This window comes from Orcinus orca, chromosome 6, assembly GCF_937001465.1.
Source record: "Orcinus orca chromosome 6, mOrcOrc1.1, whole genome shotgun sequence".
NCBI classification, from domain to species: Eukaryota; Metazoa; Chordata; class Mammalia; order Artiodactyla; family Delphinidae; genus Orcinus; species Orcinus orca.
In genome coordinates this window covers 38918325-38945497 of record NC_064564.1, presented here as the reverse complement: position 1 = coordinate 38945497, position 27173 = coordinate 38918325, and the positions used below count along the sequence as shown (strand labels likewise).

Genomic DNA, 27173 nt, shown 5'->3' with positions numbered 1-27173 from the left:
TCAGAAAAACATTTCACAGTAGAAGCTGAATTTATGCTTATTGTATGACTCAACGATTCCACTTCTGGGATTTTATCTAACGAATTATGTGTTCACAGGTACACCAAAAGACAAGTTCAAGGAAGTTCAAACTTTATTTCCCCAAAACTTAAAACAACCCAAACCTTCAACTGTAGAACAAATTGTGATATATTCAATAGACTGTTACACATGATGACAACACATGAACTACAACCATATGTCACCATGGATCAATGTAGAGCAAAAGCAGCCAATCACAAATGACAATAAACTATGTTATTTCATTAACATAAGTTATCATTAACATAAGTTAAAAGAGAGGAAAGGGGCAAAAACCATAGTGTCAAAAGTGAGAAAAGTTGTAGTTAAGAGGAGGTGGTGATTGTAAGGGATCACAAGTGACATCTGGGAAGTTGATAATATTCTGCTTCTAACTTTTGCGCTAATAAATGAAGCTGTACATTTATGTGTGCATTCTTCTGTACTATACTTAAAATAGGTTTAAAAGTTGATTGTGAATGCCCTACACATAAGAAACAGCAGAAAGTCGAAACGTAAATGACCAACTTTCCTGAGCATCCAATTTCAAGTGACTCAACTAGCCAGAAAGCTATCATATACCTTGTCTTGGGTAGGTCATCAGAAGCAAATTGGGATGAAGATACCCTAGTTTTAAGAGTCACAGATGTAGAAAACAAACTTATGGTTTCCAGGGGGTAAAGGGGGAGGGATAAATTGAGACATTGAGATTGACATATACACACTACTATAAATGAAATAGATAGCCAATAAGAACCTAGTGTATAGCACAGGTAACTCTACTCAATACTCTGTAATGGCCTATATGGGAAAAGAATGTAAAAAAAGAGTGGATATACGTATATGTATAACTGATTTACTTTGCTGTACACCTGAAACACAACATTGGAAATCAACTATACTCCAATAAAAATTTAAAAATAAATAAATAAAATTTGTCTTGGTGGGGGGGGAAAGATACCTTAGTTTTAGGTAGCAGACCAGAGTGGCTATAAGGTGTAAATCACAGCAGGGATGATCACCCAAGAGTAAGAGACGGTCATCCATGAACATCATTATCTAGCATCAAATGCTTATAGAACAGTTGTGAATAGTTTAGTTGAGCCCTTAGTAATATTTAAGGGCTGGAATCCTACTAGCCATGAGTTGTCAGTGTTAGGAAGGATAGGTGGGCTTTCTGGACAGACTAGGGGCTTCTCTATGGTATCCTAGATGCAAAAGAGTAAAATCCTAAGGCACACAGTTCAAAAAGCATTTACATTCATTGCTAACTTAGCAGCTACACTGTGCCTGGAACCACACCCCCACATCATCTCATTCAATCCTCACAACAAAATCTCAAGAAACCAAAGTCCTTAACAAGACCCATAAGAAATAATTTCCTCCTACAGAATCACAGCATTGTTGAAAATTAGCATCACTGATACTAGGATCCTCTAGCCTCATGGAACTCTTGGTTCTGAGGGGCACCTAAGGCAATTCAAAAGTATGAGTTTATAGCACTTCATGGTGAAAGTTGGAGAGCATTAGGACAGGGTACAGCTATACTTCTAGTACCATACAAAGGGAAACTGTATAATCTGACTACTTATTATAATCTAATTGTTATACAAATAAGTTTTACATTTCAAACAACGGATGTCAAACAATTTAGGTATTAGAACTACTCCCAAATAGACTAATGTAATATTCATTTACTCTGAGTAAGTTATCCAAAGCTTGGAACAAACTTACAAAACCCAAGGATTATGACGCTCAGCTGCCTGCCACTCCACTAGAAACAAAAATGAATAAATCTTAGTTTTTAACTGTACCATATCAAAGAGATATGCTATACTTTTCCAAATAAGCTGTATTTTATAAAATTTTAATCCAAATATGATCAACTTAAACAATGTTATGTGTTTGTAGAAGAGCCAAAAATCCTGCACATACTTCATATATCCTTAAACTTCTATTCTGCACTCTAAAAAAAGGCAGAGGAAATAGCTTACAGTGGCTTCAAATTTTCCAAAATTTGATCTCTAACATTTGAACTTTACTTCTATGTCTGTTTTACCTACTACACTTTTATTGAATACTACAACAAAAAATCAGAAACCAAGTAATATTGACTTAGGAAAAAAAACAATTAGCAATCTTAAAACTTCTCAAAGCAGCTTTAGACAGAGGCAGTCCACAAACACTATTCGTCTGCAGAAACATAAAACTTATTGCAACAAATGCGTGAGTCTGAGTAACCTTAAAGTACCCTCATTAAAAAACATTGCATAGGGGCTTCCCTGGTGGCGCAGTGGTTAAGAATCTGCCTGCCAATGCAGGGGACACGGGTTCGAGCCCTGGTCAGCGAAGACCCTACATGCCACGGAGCAACGAAGCCTGTGTGCCACAACTACTGAGCCTGTGCTCTAGAGCCCATGAGCCACAACTACTGAAGCCCACAAGCCTAGAGCCCGTGCTCCGCAACAAGAGAAGCCACCGCAATGAGAAGCCCACGCACCCCAATGAAGAGTAGCCCCCGCTCACCACAACTAAAGAAAGGCCCGCACACGGCAACAAAGACCCAACGCAGCCAAAAATAAATTTTAAAAATATATATTAAAAAAAAAAACCATTGCATAAATCTTACACGAAGATGTTGGGTATAAGATAAACTAGAGACATAAGCAGCTATATGAGAAAAGGGTACCTCTTATAAATATAAAACTGAACACTCAGTCAAAAATGTTATAGTGAATTATCAATAAAAATGTAATTTCTAGGAGTTTCTATGACCTAAATCTAACATCCACAAACTAAATGCTTCACTTACACAAGCTCGCATTCTTCCTTCTACTACAAAAAAATTAAGACTCAATTCACTGGCAAACAAAAGCGTACAGGAGGAAAGAAACCAATAAAAGTAAAGTATATAAACTCTGAGCCAGGTACTTTTACATATTATCTCATGAAATCCTCCAAACAATCTAGTGAAGCAGATATTACATCACATGTTAAAAATGTGGCCTGTGCACTAGTCCCCTCCACCAGGAAGCCTACACAACCCACTGAACCAACCATAGCCACTGGGGACAGACATTAAAAACAACGGGAACTACGAACCTGCAGCCTACAAAAAGGAGACCCCAAACACAGTAAGATAAGCAAAATGAGAAGACAGAAAAACACACAGCAGATGAAGGAGAAAGATAAAAACGCACCAGACCTAACAAATGAAGAGGAAATAGGCAGTCTACCTGGAAAAGAATTCAGAATAATGATAGTAAAGATGATCCAAAATCTTGGAAATAGAATAGACAAAATACAAGAAACATTTAACAAGGACCTAGAAGAACTAAAGATGAAACAAACAATGATGAACAACACAATAAATGAAATGAAAAATACTCTAGATGGGATCAATAGCAGAATAACTGAGGCAGAAGAACGGATAAGTGACCTGGAAGATAAAATAGTGGAAATAACTACTGCAGAGCAGAATGAAGCAAAAAGTATGAAAAGAACTGAGGACAGTCTCAGAGACCTCTGGGACAACATTAAACGCACCAACATTCGAATTATAGGGTTTCCAAAAGAAGAAGAGAAAAAGGGACTAAGAAAATATTTGAAGAGACTATAGCTGAAAACTTCCCTAATGTGGGAAAGGAAATAGTTAATCAAGTCCAGGAAGCACAGGGAGTCCCATACAGGATAAATCCAAGGAGAAATACGCCAAGACACATATTAATCAAACTGTCAAAAATTAAATACAAAGAAAGCATATTAAAAGCAGCAAGGGAAAAACAACAAATAACACACAAGGGAATCCCCATAAGGTTAACAGCTGATCTTTCAGCAGAAACTCTGCAAGCCAGAAGGGAGTGGCAGGACATACTGAAAGTGATGAAGGAGAAAAACCTGCAACCAAGATTACTCTACCCAGCAAGGATCTCATTCAGATTTGATGGAGAAATTAAAACCTTTACAGACAAGCAAAAGCTGAGAGAGTTCAGCACCACCAATCCAGCTTTACAACAAATGCTAAAGGAACTTCTCTAGGCAGGAAACACAAGAGAAGGAAAAGACCTATAATAACGAACCCAAAACAATTTAGAAAATGGGAATAGGAACATACATATCAATAATTACCTTAAATGTAAATGGACTAAATGCTCCCACCAAAAGACACAGATTGGCTGAATGGATACAAAAACAAGACCCAAATATATGCTGTCTACAAGAGATCCACTTCAGACCTAGAGACACATACAGACTGAAAGTAGGGGATGGAAAAAGATATTCCATGCAAATGGAAACCAAAAGAAAGCTGGAGTAGCAATTCTCATATCAGACAAAATAGACTTTAAAATAAAGACTATTAGAAGAGACAAAGACACTACATAATGATCAAGGGATCGATCCAAGAAGATATAACAATTGTAAATATTTATGCACCCAATATAGGAGCACCTCAATACATAAGGCAAATACTAACAGCCATAAAAGGGGAAATCGACAGTAACACATTCATAGTAGGGGACTTTTAACACCCCACTTTCACCAATGGACAGATCATCCAAAATGAAAATAAATAAGGAAACACAAGCTTTAAATGATACATTAAACAAGATGGACATAATTGATATTTATAGGACACTCTATCCAAAAACAACAGAATACACATGTGTCTCAAGTGCTCATGGAACATTCTCCAGGATAGATCATATCTTGGGTCACAAATCAAGCCTTGGTAAATTTAAGAAAATTGAAATTGTATCAAGTATCTTTTCCAACCACAACGCCATGAGACTAGATATCAATTACAGGAAAAGATCTATAAAAAATACAAACACATGGAGGCTAAACAATACACTACTTAATAACTAAGTGATCACTGAAGAAATCAAAGAGGAAATCAAAAAATACCTAGAAACAAATGACAATGGAGACACGACGACCCAAGACCTATGGGATGCAGCAAAAGCAGTTCTAAGAGAGTAGTTTATAGCAATACAAGCCCACCTTAAGAAACAGGAAACATCTCAAATAAACAACCTAACCTTGTACCTAAAGCAATTAGAGAAAGAAGAACAAAGTTAGCAGAAGGAAAGTTATCATAAAAATCAGATCAGAAATAAATGGAAAAGAAATGAAGGAAACGATAGCAAAGATCAATAAAACTAAAAGTTGGTTCTTTAAGAAGATAAACAAAATAGATAAACCATCAGCCAGACTCATCAAGAAAAAAAGGGAGAAGACTCAAATCAATAGAATTAGAAATGAAAAAGGAGAAGTAACAACTGACACTGCAGAAATACAAAACATCATGAGAGATTACTACAAGCAACTCTATGCCAACAAAATGGACAACCTGGAAGAAATGGACAAATTCTTAGAAATGCACAACCTGCCAAGACTGAACCAGGAAGAAATTGAAAATATGAACAGACCAATCACAAGCACTGAAATTGAAACTGTGATTAAAAATCTTCCAACAAACAAAAGCCCAGGACCAGATGGCTTCACAGGCAAATTCTATCAAACATTTAGAGAAGAGCTAACACCTATCCTTCTCAAACTCTTCCAAAATATAGCAGAGGGAGGAACACTCCCAAATTCACTCTACGAGGCCACCATCACCTTGATACCAAAACCAGACAAGGATGTCACAAAGAAAGAAAAATACAGGCCAATATCACTGATGAACATAGATGCAAAAATCCTCAACAGAATACTAGCAAACAGAATCCAAGAGCACATTAAAAGAATCATACACCATGATCAAGTAGGGTTTATTCCAGGAATGCAAGGATTCTTCAATATACCCAAATCAATCAACGTGATACACCATATTAACAAATTGAAGGAGAAAAACCATATGATCATCTCAATAGATGCAGAGAAAGCTTTTGACAAAATTCAACAACCATTTATGATAAAAACCCTGCAGAAAGTAGGCATAGAGGGAACTTTCCTCAACATGATAAAGGCCATATATGACAAACCCACAGCCAACATCGTCCTCAATGGTGAAAAACTGAAAGCATTTCCACTAAGATCAGGAACAAGACAAGGATGCCCACTCTCACCAGTCTTATTCAATATAGTTTTGGAAGTTTTAGCCACAGCAATCAGAGAAGAAAAGGAAATAAAAGGAATCGAAATCGGAAGAGAAGTAAAGCTGTCACTGTTTGCAGAGACAATACATAGAGAATCCTAAAGATGCTACCAGAAAACTACTAAAGCTAATCAATTAATTTAATGAAGTAGCAGGATCTAACATTAATGCACAGAAGTCTCTTGCATTCCTATACACTAATGATGAAAAATCTGAAAGTGAAATCAAGAAAACATTCCCATTTACCACTGCAACAAAAAGAATAAAATATCTAGGAATAAACCTACCTAAGGAGACAAAAGACCTGTATGCAGAAAATTATAAGACAGTGATGAAAGAAATTAAAGATGATACAAATAGATGGAGAGATATACCATGTTCTTGGATTGGAAGAATCAACATTGTGAAAATGACTCTACTACCCAAAGCAATCTATAGATTCAATGCAATCCCTATCAAACTACCACTGGCATTTTTCACAGAACTAGAACAAAAAATTTCACAATTTGTATGGAAACACAAAAGACCCCAAATAGCCAAAGCAATCTTGAGAACGAGAAACGGAGCTGGAGGAATCAGGCTCCCTGACTTCAGACTATACTACAAAGCTACAGTAATCAAGGTAGTATGGTACTGGCAGAAAAACAGAAAGATAGATCAATGGAACAGGAGAGAAAGCCCAGAGATAAACCCACGCACATAGGTTCACCTTATCTTTGGTAAAGGAGGCAGGAATGTACAGTGGAGAAAGGACAGCCTCTTCAATAAGTGGTGCTGGGAACACTGGACAGGTACAAGTAAAAGTATGAGATTAGATCACTCCCTAACACCATACACAAAAATAAGCTCAAATAGACGAAAGACCTAAATGTAAGGCCACAAACTATCAAACTCTTAGAGGAAAAAATAGGCAGGGCACTCTATGACATAAATCACAGCAAGATCCTTTTTGACCCACCTCCTAGAGAAATGGAAATAAAAATAAACAAATGGGACCTAATGAAACTCAAAAGCTTTTGCACAGCAAAGGAAACCATAAACAAGACCAAAAGACAACACTCAGAATGGGAGAAAATATTTGCAAATGAAGCAACTGACAAAGGATTAATCTGCAAAATTTACAAGCAGCTCATGCAGCTGAATAACAAAAAAACAAACAACCCAATCCAAAAATGGGCAGAAGACCTAAATAGTCATTTCTCCAAAGAAGATATAGAGATTGCCAACAAACACATGAAAGAATGCTCAACATCATTAATCATTAGGGAAATGCAAATCAAAACTACAATGAGATATCATCTCACACTGGTCAGAATGGCCATCATCAAAAAATCTAGAAACAATAAATGCTGGAGAAGGTGTGGAGAAAAGGGAACACTCTTGCACTGCTGGTGGGAATGTGAATTGGTACAGCCACTATGGAGAACAGTATGGAGTTTTCTTTAAAAACTACAAATAGAACTACCATATAACTCAGCAATCCCACTACTGGGCATATACCCTGAGAAAACCATAATTCAAAAAGAGTCATGTACCAAAATGTTCATTGCAGCTCTATTTACGATAGCCCGGAGATGGAGACAACCTAACTGCCCATCATCGGATGAATGGATAAAGAAGATGTGGCACATATATACAATGGAATATTACTCAGCCATAAAAAGAAACGAAATTGAGCTATTTGTAATGAGGTGGATAGACCTAGAGTCTGTCATACAGAGTGAAGTAAGTCAGAAAGAAAGACAAATACCGTATGCTAACACATATATATGGAATTTAAGAAAAAAAAAAGTCATGAAGAACCTAGGGGTAAGACAGGAATAAAGACACAGACCTACTGCAGAATGGACTTGAAGATATGGGGAGGGGGAAGGGTGAGCTGTGACAAAGCGAGAGAGAGGCATGGATATATATACACTAGGAAACGTAAGGTAGATAGCTAGTGGGAAGCAGCCGCATAGCACAGGGATATCAGCTCAGTGCTTTGTGACCGCCTGGAGGGGTGGGATAGGGAGGGAGACGCAAGAGGGAAGAGATATGGGAATATATGTATAACTGATTCACTTTGTTATAAAGCAGAAACTAACACACCATTGTAAAGCAATTATATCCCAATAAAGATGTTAAGAAAAAAAAAAAAATGTGAGGCTCAGACGTGTCAAGCGCCTTGCCCAAAGTCAGATCTCTCAAATTCCAAGGTTCATGCTCTCTCCAAAATGCAGACCACATTTCAATGTTAATAATGACAACACCCTTTCCCCACTTCTCAAAATATTAATATAAAAACACAAATAATCATAAATAGTGGAATGAGTTAGCTCTACACATGCCAATATGGAAAGACTGCAAAGATACAAATAAAAAGCGTAAGGAAAAAGTGTGGGTAATAATCCATCTGCTTAACAGGAATAAACAGAAAATTATATATGGGTAAATAGAGAAACACTTCTCCGGACCGAATCAGATAGATAGATACACATTTAGAGTAACTTTTTTTGAACGGGTCCCCTTATTTCATACTTTTCTACATCATTTGAACTTCCTAAAGTAACAGCATGCATAATGTATTTCATTTTCTTTGCAGTCTGTATTTTAAAAACAAATAAAGCCATATCCTTTATAAAAACTGGAGAGAGCTTTAAAGGCTATACAAAATTTATCAAAAACATTTTACTAGTCTAGAAATCTGTATAGAAGCTGCTTAATCAATAAACCAAGCAGTCTGTGTTGTCATATCTACAGAACATCAAACTAACTCAGAATGGCATGAACTTACCTGGAACAAACCAGAGTTCATATCTTCTTATAATGAAAGTATTTGCAAAATAGAGGCGCATATATATACATTTTATTTATGCTTATAATAAATGGAATTTGTTCGGTATGTTAACTCAGTAATATTTGCATCAAACAGATTTGAAGATAGCAACTTTAGTCTCTTAATAAATTTCCAGTCCTAATTTTAATGGGATTTTCTTTTTAAGCTGCTCAGATACAAAAACAACTAAAATAATGCCTTTAGACATTTGATTAAACCACGAATAAACGTCGCATTTTTCTAAGTAAATCACATTGTTAAAATAGTCCCAACTAAGTACAAAATACTGCAAATAAATCTTTAAAACACTGTTCATTCACTCAATAAATATTTGCATTACTCAATGTGTGCCAAGTGCAATACTAGGTAGGTACAATGGGATTAAGAGGTAAGCAAAACACCCCTACCTTTGTAAATTCTGACAGTATGGGGTGGAGAGGAAAAAGTCCATATAATCACAAAATGGTATCAAGAGATTATAGTCATTGATCTAATTTAGATTGGTGAGTCCAATCAACCTTTAATGAACTGACATTTAAATAAACCCAAAGGCTGAAAAGCCAACCAGAGGAAAGTCAAGGCAGCTTGGAGCAGTGGTTAGGTGTGGGCTCCAAAGTTAGTCACTGGATTTCAATCTAGGCTGCACTATTTAACAGGCGTATAAATTTAATCACATTACTAATCTGAGTTCCGGTTTCTTCACTTTAAAAAAGAGGAAACAATAGTACTTTCATCATAAAGTGAAACTTAAAAAAAATAACAATAATGCAGTATGCCTTGATAAGCCTGGAATAAGTACTGTTATGTTACTGTCATTAGCAGCATTGGCAAAAGCTCAGAAAGGGAAAGAGCTAGTGATAGTTGGAGGGAAAGACTTAAAAATGGCTGAAATGCAGTGAATAAAGGGGGAGAGGTAAGTAGGGAATGAAGCATGAAGACTTTATTAGCTATGCTATCTAATTTGGAAGTCTCTAACCAAATGTGGTTATTGAGCATTTGAAATGTGGCTAGTCCAAATTGAGATGTGCTGTGTGTGTAAAATACACACCAGATCTTGAATGCCTAGTATGAAAAAAAAAGTAAAATATCTCAATTTTTAAAATATCAATTACATGTTGAAATGATACTTAAGATATACTAGGTTAAATAAAACATTTAACATTACTATACCCAAATGATAGAAACCACCCAGTGACACTGACAGCTGAATGGATACACAAAGTGGGTATATACATACAATGGTATACACATACAATGGAGCATCATTCAACCTTAAAGAGGAAGGATATTCTGTCACATGCTACAACATGGGTGAAACTTGAGGACACTACGCTAAGTGAAAGTCAGTCACAAAAGGACAAATACTATGATTCCACTCTTATGAGAAACCTATAGTAGTCAAATTCATAGAGACCAAAAGTAGAATGGTTGTTGCCAGAGGCTGGCAGGAGGAGATAATGGGGAACTATTGTTTAACAGGTACAGGGTTTCAGTTTTTCAAGGTGAACAGAGTTCTGGAGATGGATGGTGGTGATGGTTGCACAAGAATATGAATGTATTTAATGTCACTGAACTGTACACTCAAAAATGGTTAAGATGGTAAATTTTATGTTCTATATATTCTAATAAAAATTAATTTTATTTTTGAAGTGGCTGAGAACTTAAATTACATATGTAGCTTGCATTATCTCTATTGGTCACACTGTTAAACTTAAGTCATGGCAAATTTTCCAATGAGAAGGGTTTTGAGGAAGTGTGACAAAATCGAGATCCAGTAAGCCCTAATGCCCTAAAGGCAGGGGTCAGCAAACTTTCTGTAAAGGGACAGATAGTAATGCTTTCAGCTCTGTGGGCCACATGGTCTGTCCTGAAAGCAAAGATAATAGAGACGTGCATGGGCATGGTGGATTTGGCCCACTCTAGTTTGCTGACACCTGCCTTAAGACACCCACTGTAAGCAATGGCTCCTACCAGCTAGACTGCTGAATTTTCAGGAATTGTGTAAGCCAGTTTAGAATCAGTAGCCTAAAATCTTCCATGGTGAGAGGTATTTACAAATGGAAATCAGCAAACACTACAGTAAATCAGTGCTGTTTTTCCCCAAAGAACTAGTTGATAAAACATTTAGCAGCACACCCTACTTTATGTAAAGAATTAACTTCTCGGGCTTCCCTGGTGGCGCAGTGGATGAGAGTCTGCCTGCCGATGCAGGGGACACGAGTTCGTGTCCCGTCCGGGAAGATCCCACATGCTGCGGAGAGGCTGGGCCCGTGAGCCATGGCCACTGAGCCTGCACGTCCATAGCCTGTGCTCCGCAACCGGAGAGGCCACAACAGTGATAGGCCTGCATACCGCAAAAAAAAAAGAATTAACTTCTCTCCTATGCATTTAAAAGTATATTAGCTGGAAAAAGTGACAGTCATTCAAATCCCTGCTGTGCTCTGTGGTTCAGATGAAGATCCTCTGTTAAGAAAGGCTATTTTAGGGCTTCCCTGGTGGCACAGTGGTTGAGAGTCCGCCTGCCGATGCAGGGGACACGGGTTCGTGCCCCGGTGCGGGAGGATCCCACATGCCGCGGAGCAGCTGGGCCCGTGAGCCATGGCTGCTGAGCCTGCACGTCCGGAGACTGTGCTCCGCAACAGGAGAGGCCACAACAGTGAGAGGCCCGCGTACCGCAAAAAAAAAAAAAAAAAAAGAAAAAAAAGGAAAGGCTATTCTAGAAGAATTGTTCCAGTAACCAGAAGCGAGAGTGAACACCCTGCGGCAGTCAAGAGTGGTGAGCTAAGGGGAGAGCAGTTTAAAACGAAGCCGTGAGAGGAGGGCTAGAAACCAATGAGATTATGTACACACTCAGCCATCCAAATCCACAAATGCAGAGGGCGACTGTGGAACTTGAGCATTTGTGGGTTTTGGTATCCACAGTGGGTCCTGGAACCAATCCCTGGCAGGTAGCGAGGGACAACTGTACTGCATTCAGTAATGACTGAACAACTGGTAGTAATTATTAATTACACATTATCATGCATATGATAGATTCATTTGTAAACAAATATTTACTGAACACATACTATGTGCTAAGCTCTGGTAACACAATAGTGAACAATCACAGATCCTCTCTAGCAAAAAAAAAGCATTAATCAAATAATCACATATAGACTTTAAATTGTAATAAATTATGACCAAAAACAGGGTGCTGTGAGAAAGTACAATGGGGAATCCCAACCAACTCTGGAAAATCATGGATACTTCTTTGAGAAAGTGACCTTTGCACTGAGAACGGGCAAAGAGTAGGAGGCGTTCCAGGTAGCAAAAACAAACTGCACAAAACTCCTGAGGCAGGAAAAAAAATGTGATTAACAGGTCAAGGAACTAAGAAGTCAATAAAGCAAGAGCCAAGGAGGAAAGATGGTGTCAGAATGGAGACACAGGATACAATCTTATCTCACAGGGCCTCATGGCCACATTACATAAGTCCAAGATCAATAGGGAGCTGTTAGTTTTATGTAGAGAATAAAATGATCTGATTACTATTTTTCAGAGATTGCTCTAGGAATTAATGGGGGAGACTGACCAGTAGGCTACCACAGTTTCTAGGCAAGAAATAACAGTAATTTATTGAAGTCAATCCTCAATCTTCTTTTTTAATTAATTTATGTATTTATTTGTGGCGCCTTGGTCTTCACTGCTGCGCGCGGGCTTTCTCTAGTTGCAGCGAGCAGGGGCTACTCTTCGTTGCGGTGCGTGGGCTTCTCATTGAGTTGGCTCCTCTTGTTATGGAGCACAGCTCCAGGCGCGCGGGCTTCAGTAGTTGTGGCACGCCAGTCTCAGCAGTTGTGGCTCACGGGCTTAGTTGCTCCATGGCATGTGGGACCTTCCCAGACCAGGGCTCAAACCCGCATCCCCTACATTGGCAGGTGGACTCCCAACAACCACTGCGCCATTAGGGAAGCCCAATCCTCAATCTTGTAAGTATCTACGTAATCTATTAAATACTCCATTGCAGCAATTTTTGGCCTCAGGACACAACTCTTACAAATTTGAAACCGCAGAGTTTTTGTTTATGTAGGTTATATCTATTGATATACTAGAAATTAAAACTGAGAAATCTTTTAAAAATTCATTCAAGATAACAAACTCATTACATTAAATACCTTTTTTATGAAAAATAGCTATTTTCCTAGTTTGAAGAATAGCACTGTTTTAAATTTTTGCACATCACTTTAGTCTCATAATAGAAGACAATTGGATTTTCACATCTAAAAGATTCTGAAAAAGTACGCTGCTTGTTTGTGATAAAATTAGAGTGAAAAACACAAATAACCTCTCAGAACTATCATGAAACTAATTTTGATCTTATGATCCTCCGAGAAGGGCCCTGGTGACCCCCCAGACCATATTAAGAACTGCTGCTTGAGCAACAGGAAGCCAAGCAATCACAGTAAGGTACTTCACAGCAATTAGGAAGACTACGATCAAAGACAGACCAATAACAAGTGTTATACACAATGGAAAGTGATTGGAATCCTCATGCACTTCTGGTGGGAATAAAAATTGGTACAGCCACTTTGGAAAATAGTTTGGCAGTCCCTCAAAAAGGTAAACACAGAGCTATCACATGACCCAGTAATTCAACTCACAGGCATATGCTCAAGAAATATGAAAACATATGGCCACAAAAAACTTGTATAAGTATTCACATAGGCGTTATTCATAATGGTCAAGAAGTAGAAACAACCCAAATGTCCCTCAACTAATTGAAAAATAAAATGTAACATATATATCCATACATGGGAATATTATTCAGCAATAAAAAGGAAGTACTGATACATGCTACAACATGGATAAATATTGAAAACATTATGCAAAGAAACAAGCCAAAAGTTTTCAAAATCTGGTGTGTATTTTACCCCTACAGCACATTTCAAATCAGTCTAGCCACATTTTAAGTGTTCAACAGTCAGATGTGGCTGGTGGCACCACTGTGGACAAGAGTTCTAGATCTACCCTATAAAGTATAATTTTAAATGATGTTTGTGATGATGACACTGACGCAATATAATTTCTCTTATCAAGGAAAGGTTCACTTCTATTCAATACATAATATTTACGTTATGTCTAAGTATGTTAGTATTTTTCTAAAAGATTCAAGTGACAAAGGTATTTTCTAAAACTACAATATACACTGCCTGAATACTTCAGGTGACTGCATTTCAAAATCTTACACTATAATCTAGAGAGCCACAAAAATCCCAGAACAAGCTAGTTAGGAGCTAGTATACAAAACTGCCCTTCCCATTCTCTGCACTAATTTTAACCACTCACACACAGACAACATTCCTCTGGACTTCATCTTGTTTAACACTTAGAAATCCTCAAACTGTTTCCAATAGAAAATAATGATTAATAGAAAACATAATCTCATACACAGGGACTTTTTGCCATTACACATTTTTAAAAATCTATCTACTTATATTATGAAAACCCTTATTAATGAAATCATCTTGGAACATAGTGAAGTTTATATTCTAACCACCTTTAGTTAGAAATTTAAACATTACTCAACTGATTCTGAGTACGCAATGAAAAATAAATTTCACTTTAATTTTAAAAAAGTATAAGCTTTATTATCAATTGAACAAGTTAAAAGTGTTAAATACAAACTGTATTAAAGTATCTTGTTTCTGCCTGTTATACACAAACAGAAATTGAGGGAAAAACAAGAAAATTAATAACCACCTTACAACTTTTTTATACCTAAGAGATTTAATATAGTTTCATCAATTATTAGAACATGTTCATATAAATACTACTTCAGCATAATGTATTGAGAATTTACGTTATATAGAAACAGTGAAAGAAATTTTAAATTGCAGAAAATGGGATTTGCCTGATAGAAAGCCTAAGCTTTCAATATTATCCTTTTGTAGGTCTTTTGCTTACCCTCTTTACCTCTAAGATTAGATAAGAATTTTCCAAACCAAATACTTCCCAATTTTTTACTAAACATTTTTAGTGAAATCTCAATGTCATTAAGTTTATTTTAATGACAAATTTTAATCTGTAGCAAATAGTTTAAATCTGTGAAACCCTTAGAAAAATTTAAAATTATAAAATGACAGATGCTTTTTTTGTGTGCTTCAGGTAGAATTTTACAAACGATGTGAAAACTACTTTTCTTATTCTTGTACATTTTTCTGTATGTACTTCCCCTAACAGAGCCCATAGTAGTTCAATTTGTCTTCTGGTTCTTGACGCAGTGATGAGCTTCAATTTTTATCACGTTTTCTGCTTCAACAGAAAGTATTCGTCAAAACAAAAATTCAACTGCCATGACAAAAAGTTGCTACAGAGAGACTTTAGTTTTATCTATTAAAATTTTACTTTGGTTCCAGAGGAGTAAAACTAAAACTTCCACAGAATTTGAAATTCTAGTTTCGCCATCACAAAAAGTTAAAAAATCCTCACAGATAAAAAGCATAATAAACTGAACTAAATGAATTCTTCTATTTACAAAATATTGACTTTATTTCTAATCTTTTACAGTAAAATACTGAAAGCAGCCAGGATGGTGAAGACCTGAACCAGGAATCCTAGATAGAACTATGGGCTTCAAAAGTTAATATGGCTACACACCCACTAAAAAAAGACTGATACTATCAAATGTTAGTAGGAATGTGGAGCAACGGGAATTCCCATGTACTGTCAGTGTGAATGTAAAATGGTACAAGCACTTTTAAAAAACATAGTTCCTTATGAAACTAAACCTACAGCTACGCTATGACCCAGTCATTCCACTTTTAAGCACTTCTAACAGGAGAGATAAACGCATTTGTCCAACAATACAGATTTGTATAAGAGTACTCATAGCAACTAACTGGAAAGAGCCCAGTTAGTGGTGGTATATTCATACAACAGAAGACAACACAGCAATGAAAAGGAAAGAACTACTGAAGATACACGAGACTTAAAAACACTAAGCTGAATGAAAAAGCCTTTCCCAAGAGTACATACCATATAATCCCACTTATGTGAAATTCTAGAATAAGCAAAACAAGTCCATGGAGGAAAAATATCAAAACACTGGTTGACAGAGGGGCGTGACTGAACTGACTGGAAAAGGGCAAGAGGGAACTTTCTAGTTAATTACGAAGTTCTACAACTCCATTAGGCTTCGGATTAAACAGGTGTATGTATTTGTGTAAACTCGTGGAATGGCAACCGTGCGCAATTCACTGCAAGTCAAACTTACGTAAAAAAAAATTTTAAGTTAAAAATTGAACTCAGGTTAATGATATGCACATTGCTTAAGTGCTTTTTAAGGGTAACATGTACTAATACTTGCAACTTACTTTGAAATGCACCCAAAAAATAAAATTGACTGATAAATGATTAATTGTGCCATACAGCAAATAAAGCAAAACTCTAATTTAGGTGAGGGACACATGGGTGTTCACTGCACATTTCAATTTTCCTGTAGGCCGCAAAATATTAAAATGTTAAGGAAAATTTTTATAGGAGAATTGAGAGACCAAAAGAAGTGATTCAATAGGTAGTCAAAGTTTCTCACTACACACCACCTTTCAGAATTACATAAAAAATACCCCAATCATTTATTACTCCTAGGGAAATCTATAGGTACATTTCAGGAATTTTTGCTTCTTCATAAACTGTTCACATTGCCTGAAATCAATTCAATAATTAGGGCAATATCCTGGGACGTATATTCAACAACAAACTAAAACGATTTGTTAAATTCCTCAAGATTATTAACTACAAAATTTGTATTCCTGAACAGATTTTAAGCCGTGAGTTATTTTTTATTTTTCTCCAGTAACTCCAATTTCGTTCTCTTTTATCAGATTGCAAGCGCTAGTATCTGAAGAACATAGCTATCCCTCTAAAATGAAACAAAATCCTCCCCAACGATTAGCATCTAAGGGATAACAAATATACTTTAAAAAGAAATCCAGCAAGTCATAACTGAAAGTCATCCACCTTTCTCCTTAAGCCTTGTACTATTAAGATGCGGCTGAAAGCAATTTCTACATTATAGTTAATTTTTTCTTTAAAGACTGGAAGGTGGGAAAGATTTCAGCAGAACTAAATGTACACGTGATCCTCACCCCCCAAAATCCACCTTAACCCGCAAGCAGGTAAAACAATGAGCACCCCCTCTTTTTTTTCCTTCATGAGACAAAACCGCGGACTAGGCTAAGGCAAACCCTCGCCCAGCCTCCACCCCGCCTGGAGCCAGGCGGCGGGTCCCTTTCCTTTGTGAGGAGCCGGAGGGAGGCGGCTGGGGGCGGGGAGCTGGGGGAGGCGGCTGGGGGTCTGCGGACGCCCGAGCAGGAGGAAGGCGCTGTGGAAAGCGGCGTCGGCACGTCCCGCAAACAGGCCGCGCGGCCCCGCCACAAACCTCTGCGGCGTCCCCAGGTGCAAACCCACGAACCTGGGTGTGATCTAACTTGGAAGGAGGCCCGGGAGAAAAGCCGAGGGCAGCTCCGGGGACGACCCCCTCCTCCCAGGCCCTTGCAAAAGCTTCTCCCGCCGCGGGAGGAGGTCCTGCCGCCATCCCCACCCCGCCCCGAGCCTCGGGCGGCCCTCACCTGCTGGACGGAGCTATTCTCGGGCACTGCGAACTCCTCCTTCTCCTTCGGGGTCTTCACGGTGACTTTCATGATCTTGGGTTCCGTGGAGGCAGCAGCAGCGGCGGCGGCGGCGGGGGCGCCGGCACCTTCGGCAGCGGCGGCGCTGTCCTGGGAGCTCGGAGGGCCGCCGCTTTCACCATTCTCGGCCATGGCGGCGGCGGTGACTCAGGCGCGCAGAAGGGAGCGGGCGAGCGAGGGGGAGCCAGGGGACGCCAGAGCCGGCCAGCCCGAGTAGCGGAGAATGTGGGGCACGTCGCCTCAGTGACAACGGGCGCAAGGCCGCCGTAGCGGGCGAGGAGCCGCGGAGCTTGGCGTGGGCTCCGGCGCAGGCCCGGGTCGGGCGCTCAGCAGCCGCCGTGTGCTCAGACGCCACTCGGTCGCAGCGACATCCGCAGCCGCAGCCGCTTCCTCCTCCCCGCCCCTCCCCCCACGTCCCTCCGCCGGCGCCGCGCGGGGCACGCCGGGTAACGTGGCTGGCGACGTCGCCGAGTCATGCCTGCCTGCTGCCGCTTGTAGCTGTGGCCGGTTTTCTTTCCCTCTCCCGTTCCATTGCAAAGCGTAGGCGCGTTCAGAGAGAAGGACTAAAAACAAAGTGGGGCGGAAGAGGTCAGTTCATTGCTTTTTACCCCTTTACCAAAAAATGAATTTGCGGCTTCTGGGAGGCACCGTAAGGGCGCATGGGGATGACGTCACGGCTAGCGAAATTACTGGAAAGGGGGCTCGACCACTGGGCGCTGAGGTCGGAAATACGCCTGCGCGCTGGCGGGCTAGGTAGTTTCTTCCACCCAGTCATCTTACACCCCGCGGTTACGGTGCGCACCCACTCCGCGCCTGTGCTGGCTTCGCATACCCCCACTGGGAGGAGGGTCTGAAACATGCCTGCGAGGGTTTTTTGTGGTTCATTTTTTTTTTATGTGGTTCATTTTTAAATGTGCATAAGTTTTGCATACTTGAAAAATTTAAAACGCTTGCTCTTACAGTCCGGTGCGCCGGAGGTGAAAGGTTAATGGAGGAAAAAAAAATCCTCATCATAACGAAGGGAAAATGGTGTACGCGCCTGTAGCTACCCTGCGCAGTTCCGCGGAGTCATTGCTCCACGACCAGAGCTTCCCACCCTCGGGTCAGCCCGGTTTGGTCAGGTGATCAGGCCACCTGTGTTGACAATGGCCTTCGCTCCCGCGCTGACAGCCCTGCTAGCCCACCCCTGAATTCTCTGTGAATGCGGTTCCCCAGGATGTTTGGGGCAGAAACAGGGTACCCAAGGAGTGTCCACCCAACTGGGGCAGTTTAATGTAGCTGAGGTGTTCATTTTATATTCTATCAAATTAAGTTACTGCTCCATTTCAGACTTTAGGTGGCATTAAAGGTAGTTGTTCAAAAATTATTATCGATGTAGTGTGGGTACAAATAAGAAACAGGAAGTTAATTTTCCCGTAGAGAATTCTAAATTTTAAATGACCTCGTCATTTGCCTTTAAAGATGACTTGCAAGGAATGTACAACACTGGACCTGAACTTTATTAACCAGTGTTGCAAATGTAAACTCTTGACACCACACCGTGTATGCAAAGATACACTGTGTATTTCTGTTCTTAAACCATACAACTGTGTTCTGGCTATAAGTACTCTTGCATGAAGACCACTTTTTAGCAGAGCCATTTTGGAATCTGGGTCTAAGAGAAGTTCTTAAAGTATAAATTGCAATATAGACATCATTTCATGTCAGCTATGTTTCTGGCAGCATTGTTCAATAACATGAACAAATTATACAAGGCTTTCTGCTAAAGGATGACTATTTGCTTATGTTTACATGTGAGGTAATCATTACTTCTCAAGGTAGAAAGTTCCACCACTGGAAAACCATTTATATCTAACCCTACGCTTATGAAATTGCTCTATAATTATCTGTGTCTACATTAATTTCTACAAAATTCTGATGTCTATGCACAATTTATGAAGTAATATAATTTATCTATAAGAATATACGGTATAGTAATTCATTATGGCCCTTTTTAGGAACAATCCTACCTTTTAAGAAACTGTTGGATGTGTGGGTCTAGATCAGGGATCAGCAAACTTTCAGAGAGGACTAGATAGTAGATATGTTGGGCTTTGTGGGCCATACATTTCCTGTCTCAGATACTCAGCTCTGCCCTTGTAGCACAAAGCAACCATAGACAATACATACATGACTAAGCCTGGCCGTGTCCGAGTAAAGCTACTTACAAAAACAGGCATAGGATCTGATTTGGCCCACAAGGTCTAGATTTCTATTTGAATTTCTTTTGAATGATTTTTGTTTATTAAATAGTCTGGAAAAAAATTACAAGAGCATATTTCATTCATTCTATAAACATTAATTGAGCACGTTAATGTCCAAATACTGTGTTGAGGATACAGAGACAAATAAGATTCAGTCTCCGCCCTCAAAAACCTTGAGGGGGGGGTTAGAAGAATGAAGGGAGGTGGAGATAAGCAGTGCCGTGGTGATATATGTTTAATAACCAACTCTCCAGAAAACAAGCTTTGATTTTTTAGCATTTCCCAATCTCCTTGATGTAAATACTTGCAAAATGGCCAGTCTCAAGCTACCAACTTGTGGTTCTTGCTCACAAAATTCCTGAAATTTATCATTCAGTTTTCACAAGCCAATATGAGCCAGATCTAACTGGATAGATCCCTTTTTATAAGTCTCAATATTCAAAATTAAAGTATATTAATGAGATTATTATTCACATGGTAGAAGAATTCTTCCTTGACAAAATGAGTCAATCGATTCAGTCAATCAACAAGAATTTATTGAGCAAACTTTAATCCTGTGTCCAGGATTAAACTTACATAATAACACAAGATGGTACATATGTCAAATAACACGTAAATAACACGCCTTCATCATGTTACTCCCCTACTCGAGATCCATTCTAAACTCCCATTGTCTCAAAACTGAAGCCCAAGCTTCTTAACTGGATGCAAGGCCTTCTACAACTAACTCCTGCTCTTTCAAGCTTCACTCCCATTACTTTATAGATACAATCTGCTGCAGTCAAACATATTTACTCTCATCTCTAGAAGCACATGTACATTGTAGTTTTCTCACCTATGATCATTCCTTCAAGTCACTACACCCCCTGAGTTTGTGTCCATTATTGCTGCTTTCTCTCTTAGAAAACACCCAAGCAGAATAATTTTTTCCTCTGACCATCATAATCATTTGTACACTTCACCTGACAATTCATCACTTGTAACATACCTTCTATTATCTAAAACTGTTTCTCCTGCTACCAGTCTAGTTCACACCCTCATTAATTCTGGCCTAGATTGCAACAATAACCTCCTACAGATTCCTTTGCCTCAGTCTAAAGTCACCATCCTCAAAACTATTTTCTATTGGTGCCATATGTTATCCTTCCAGAACTAAGCTTCCATTGTGACACCCAGAAAATTGTCATTAACTCTCACCAAACTTTCAGAATAATATCTAAACTTGTGGCATAGCGTCCAGGGCCCTCTGTGACCAAAAAACCTTGCTCCTCATTCATATCTTACCCTCAACCAAGTGAGTCCACTAAGCATTCCAAGCTTGCCTCGTGCTTTCCTGCCTGTAGGTTTCAACACAACATTTTCACTGCAAGTAGAAATTCTTCCCTCCCATTTTGACTTGTTTTACCCATCCTTCAAGACTTACCTGAAATGTGATATTCCCTAACAATTTTTCCCTGATTACATTTTTTGATCAGACATATTCTCTAAATATATTCCCATATGACTTTATTACCTTTCTGCTGTCACTTATCACATTCCGCCTTGTGTTACACTTAAATTATGTGCATATTTCTTTTATTAGACAAGGTCCTTGAATACAGGGATCAAGTCTTAATCATCATTAGTACCACACAACGCCTAAGCTAATTTCTTGGCAAGAGAGCATTTACTGCTAACATGAATTGTTGAACTGTCATTTTTACCACTAGAGAAGAAATTCATTTAGATCAGTAAATCATATTTTATACTCCTTTGTCTCCTCCAAGGTTTATAGTGCAGTGATAGGTAGATGATAGATAGATAATACATACCATACATAACCTGAGCCTTATTTGCTTTGCAATAGTTTCAGAGGAAAGAAACATTATTCACTCCCTGCTTGGTGCCAGGGAAGGAAAGAGAGTCAGAGAAGGATTTTAAAGGAAATGATTTGAGCCAGACCTTGAGGAATGGATATGATTTGGTTAAGTATGTTGAAAGGGGCAACTTCATGAGAAAGATGCAGTGGTGAGAAATAGAAACTTTGCTAGGACACTGATCTTAAACTGTGGTCCACAGCCTAGGAACAGTCCACAAATATCTCTAGGGCTACTTCCAAATCAAAGGGAGTAGGGTAAAATGTTCAATAAGTTTCTGAGCCTTAGGACTGCGGAAGAGGTGGTGAGGATGGTTGTTTATTAATTTGTCAACTAAAACTTCAGACCACTGGGTAGAATGTACAAATACATCTACAGCCACCACAAGCTTTGAATACAAGCTGCTAAGTAGGATCTCACAGCTGTGCCAGCCACTGCGTAACATACAGAAGCAACGAGGGGGCCAGCAGAGGCACAAGGGAAGAGAAACCTCTCTGAAGAACACACCTGTGGTTCTTATTTTGCTCCAGTCTCACCATTTCTTTTTTGTTTTTTAATTTATTAATTAATTTATTTATTTTGGCTGTGCTGGGTCTTGGTTGCAGCACGTGGAATCTTCATTACAGCATGCGGATCTTTTTTTTTTAGTTGTGGCATGCAGGCTCATAGTTGCGGCATGCGGGCTTCTTCGTTGTGGCATGTGGACTCTTAGTTGCAGCATGAGGACTCTTAGTTGCAGCATACAGGATCTAGTTCCCTGACCAGGGATCAAACCTGGGCCCCCTGCATTGGGAGCATGGAGTCTTACCCACTGGACCACCAGGGAAGTCACTCACCATTTCTTTTTATTTGTTTATTTATTTATTTATTTATTGTTGGCTGTGTTGGGTCTTCGTTTCTGTGCGAGGGCTTTCTCTAGTTGCGGCGAGCAGGGGCCACTCTTCATCGCGGTGCACGGGCCTCTCACTGTCGTGGCCTCTCTTGTCGCAGAGTACAGGCTCCAGACGCGCAGGCTCAGTAGTTGTGGCTCACGGGCCCAGTTGCTCCGTGGCATGTGGGATCTTCCCAGACCAGGGCTCAAACCCCTGTCCCCTGCATTGGCAGGCAGATTCTCAACCACTGCACCACCAGGGAAGCCCCCTCACCATTTCTTTTTAACTTTTATTTTGAAATAATTATAGACTCCGATGGAAGTAGCAAAAATAGTACTCCAAAGAGTCTCTTGTACCCTTCACCCAGCTTCCCCCAATGGTGACATCTTAAATTTTTGCTGCATAATATCAAACTAGGGAATTGATATGTAAACTAGACTACAGACCATATTCAGTTTTCACCATATTTTTAAATCTTCATTGATTTGTGCATGTGTGTATGTGGTTCTATGCAATTTTATCCTATGTATAGATGCATGTAACCATAACTAGGTGCCAGGATACAGAACTATTCCATCACTGGTCTCACTGTTTTTTATTGTCCTACACAGCAGGGTTTCTCAACCTTGACACTACTGAAATTTGAGACCAGATCATTCTTTGTTTGCAGGTGGTGGGGTGTGGTCCTGTGCATTGTAAGATGTTTAGCAGCATCCCTGACCTTTACTCAGTAGATGCCAGTAGTACTACCACCCCACCACTATTATGACAATCAAAACTGTTTCTAGACATTGCCAAATGTCCCTTGGGAACCAAGCTGTACAGAGAGCTGGTGGGATCATCCCTACTATCTACATTTTTCCTAGTCCTCTGTCACAAAGTAGAATAGCAAATGTTATCAAATATCAAAAAATCATATTTCACTACAGTCTCTTTATTGATTATATTACTCGTGATAAACCTTACTTTGGATTTTCCCCAATATTGGTAAGTATTGCCAGGATTCTGTTATAAACTTGCTTTTAGTGTTATTACATTTCACCTACTGATCTCTTATTAGGAGTCTGAATTTATGCAGGCCTTCTGAAAATGCCTCAAAATATTCATAGACTATTCTCTTTTGACCTCTCTTATAAATAGGATACTACTGATAACCTGAGACACAGTTCCTAGGGCAAGCCTTGAATATCTTACAGAAGTGGTAAGACTGGTTCTCCTGGAAACATACAAATACAGGGATAAATATTTTTGTAATTAGACTCAAGCTTGGTTTTATTCTGCGTAAAACTCCAAGCCTTATGATTTCAGAGGACAAATTTATTCAAACACATGTGTTTGGAATGTGTTTCCTGACCTTAGGAGGTTACCTTATATGAAGAGTCTGCCACCTTGTTGTATAAACTAACCAAATGAGCCATGGAGAAATTTTAGGTGTTCTCTGAAAGCAGAGAGAAGTAAGTTAAAGGGTACAAACTCTATGAAGCAAATCATCTAGGAATTTCAGAGAATAATAATGCTTCTGGAAAAAAAAAGAATGCTTCCGGATGCTGGGGAGTTTTGTAGCACTCAAGAAGGCAACTTAAAGGGAATTCCCTGGCAGTCCGGTGGTTAGGACTCCACTCTCTCAATGCTGAGGGCCTGGGTTCAATCCCTGGTTGGGGAACTAAGATCCCACAAGCTGCACAGCGCAGTCAAAAAAAAAAAAGGCAACTTGAAGATGAAAAGTGTTAAAAAAAATTTAGTCATCCAATCCTTTCATTTCATCCAAATAATTCTTAAAATCTTGGTTCTCAAATGAGTTGAAAGGTGAAGACAACATCATAGCTTATCTGAGTTGTTCTATAATCTAACAAGGATTGTGAAGGGTTTGAGATTTTTTTCCTACTTATAAACTAACAGTTTCATGGAATACTGGCAGAAGGCACATGACTCTTATGTTAGAAACAACAACAGCGGTAGCAGTGGGCAGTGAATCAGCATCTTCTTGCACTGGTTCCCCAATCCCTGACTTCTGCAGAATGATGCAGAGGGGGCCAGGTGACACCTGTACATGCAATGGGTTGAATTATAAGAGCGTGGGGAGCCCATGTCTTTTGTTTATTTATTTTTAATAAATTCATTTCATTTATTTATTTTTGGCTGCGTTAGGTCTTATTTGCTGCGCACAGGCTTTCTCCAGTTGCGGCCAGTGGGGGCTACTCTTCGTTGCGGTGTGCGGGCTTCTCATTGTGGTGGCTTCTCTTGTTGCAGAGCGCAGGCTTTAGGCGCACCGGCTTCAGTAGTTGTGGTGCGCAGGCTTAGTAGTTGTGGTGCATGGGCTTAGTTGCTCCGCAGTGTGTGGGATCTTCCCGGACCAGGGCTCAAACCCTTGTCCCCTGCATTGGCAGGTGCCTTCTTAACCACTGCGCCACCAGGGAAGTCCTGAGCCCATGTCTTTTAAATGTGCAGTAAGCCTCCAGCCCTTTGCTCTGGAGGGAGATATTAGGTTTTCAAAAACCACTGTACAAATATCCTTGAAAAAATGGTCCAGAACAAAGACAGTGTGTTAATTTCCTATTCCGCTATAACAACCATAAATTTAGTCGCTTAAATCAGCACATATTTTTCTTACAACTCTGGAGGTCAGAAATCCAAAATGGATCTTAAAGGGCTAAAATTGAAAGGCTGTGTTCTTTCTGGAGACTCTAGGGGAGAATCCATTCCTTCCTTTTTCCAGCTTCTAAAGACTGTCCTCATTCCTCGGCATGTGGCCAGATCACTTGAACATCTGCTTCATTGTCGATTTCCTCTGACTTTCCTGCCTCCCTCTTTCCCTTATAAAGACCTCATAGAGATGATGTTGGGCCCTCCCAGATAATCCAGGATAATCTCTCCATTTTAGGATCCTTAATAACATTTGCAGAGTCCCTTTGGCATGTAAGGTGACAGATTCATAGTTTCTGGGGATTAGGATATGGACATCTTTGGGGAGCCATTATTCTGCCCACCAGAGGCAGTCAGTGCCTGTATTTATAAGATGTGCAGAATTATGAGAGACCCATAAAAAATTTTCTCTCAATAATATCCACTCCTTGTTTCAACAGTTTCTTGGCTTCTGGCAAACTTTCCCATCAGTATGCCACTCTGTTTGTCATTCTGATTAATCTGACCATCAGAGGCTGGGACCAAATCCATTAAATTTGTTTCATATAACATTTAATAAGGGTACCATCAATAGACTCCAACTAGCAGGATGAGGCCAACCTGCAGTATTAATTACTGTGCTCCCCAGGGCTTCAGACCCAATCAGCTGAACAAATCCCAAAAACCATCAGAATCTACTTTGGCTTCTTCCTAGGTATTGTTTCTGTATTGACTTTTCCCCTTGGCCCAAAGCATTAATCTAGTTACAGCAGGATGTCTTAGCAATTGCATGTATTTTGCCATGGCCTGTAAGGAAGAAATCTAGGGCAATTATATCAATCCTAACAGCTCTGAGCAGTGAACTGAGGCTGGCTTGAATGCCTTCTAGGGCCAATGTGATGTCATCCATTTTCAGCTGAAGTCAGGACAAATTTTTTCCTACCTCTTCTAATTCAGTGGTTCTCATTGTAGGAATAACTGCCCACTGGTTGCATATAGATAGCAAGTAAGTAAGTAATCCCTCTGAGAAACTCCCCCAAGTTATCAAGAGCAGCTTCGTTTCAGATAGTCCTCCCAGTAATCTGAGGGCTCTGTGATCTACTGACGGTGTTTCTTAAAGGTCTCATATGACCTTCCCTAAAGCACAAGCCACTGTGTTTTTAAGAGGAGGAAAGTTAATGCCTAACTTCCACATAAGACGTACAGTCCTGAGGGTGCACATGGTGTCCCTGGAAAGAAAATGCTTATAATTATTGGAACCCCCTAAATGTGGTCAGCAACTAGTTGGTAGGCCTTAGGGTTCCTAGTTCAGTTTGAATAATTGAGTCTAGTCCTTGTTTATGGAGGGACTGCCTATAGGCAGGCAGTCCAAACTGTGCTGTTTATTCTTGCTGCCCGCCAGGTGGCATTCATCCACCCCACAGAGTGACTAGTGAAGGCTACAGGAATGGGAGTGGGAAAGATATCCAGAGGTACTGACACATGTTTTGCATGGGAGGTGCAAGGGCCAGGCCATTCCCTGTCATTTTCAATTGGCTTCTTACTAAGTTTGAGGAGAATGGCAATTGTGGTCAGAGCTATCCTGTGAGCTATGGCAGACCCAGCAGTGAGTTAAATTTAGTGTTTTCTAGTTTAGGAGAGCCTCACCTAAGTGTTTTTCTTCATGAGGAAAGACCCAGGGATAGCTCTGAAAGACGGAAGATCACTGATGTCTCTCCTTTTCCTGTGCCTCCCAAGGTCCAAGACGTTCCTTCTCCTAGTGCTGGGATTGTTTACCTCCCCCATCAAAAATCAGTGTGTCCCATTCCAGTAACTATAACTTCACCTTCTCCCAGTCACCCCCTACTCACACCCAGACCTTTTATCCAGAAGGGTAGGTGCAAAAGGCATAAAAACATTTTTATAAAACATATAGGGACCCATTATGTCTCCCATTTTG

The 27173-nt window shown here is 39.6% G+C and overlaps 1 protein-coding gene and 1 long non-coding RNA gene across 3 annotated transcripts in view; one reads left to right on the top strand and one right to left on the bottom strand.

Moving 5' to 3' along the window:
- UBQLN1 (ubiquilin 1) overlaps positions 1 to 18264 on the bottom strand; it is a 48821-nt gene extending 30557 nt beyond the window's left edge. For both annotated transcript variants that reach the window (XM_004285373.3, XM_004285374.3), the window contains exon 1: positions 17582 to 18264. In XM_004285373.3, the coding sequence (XP_004285421.1) occupies positions 17582 to 17773 (192 nt within the window). In that variant the 5' untranslated portion in view covers positions 17774 to 18264. The remainder of the gene's footprint in view (positions 1 to 17581) is intronic.
- LOC117198590 (uncharacterized) overlaps positions 18090 to 27173 on the top strand; it is a 66328-nt gene continuing 57244 nt past the window's right edge. The window contains exon 1 of the long non-coding RNA XR_007477778.1: positions 18090 to 18229. This is a non-coding gene — a long non-coding RNA (uncharacterized LOC117198590). The remainder of the gene's footprint in view (positions 18230 to 27173) is intronic.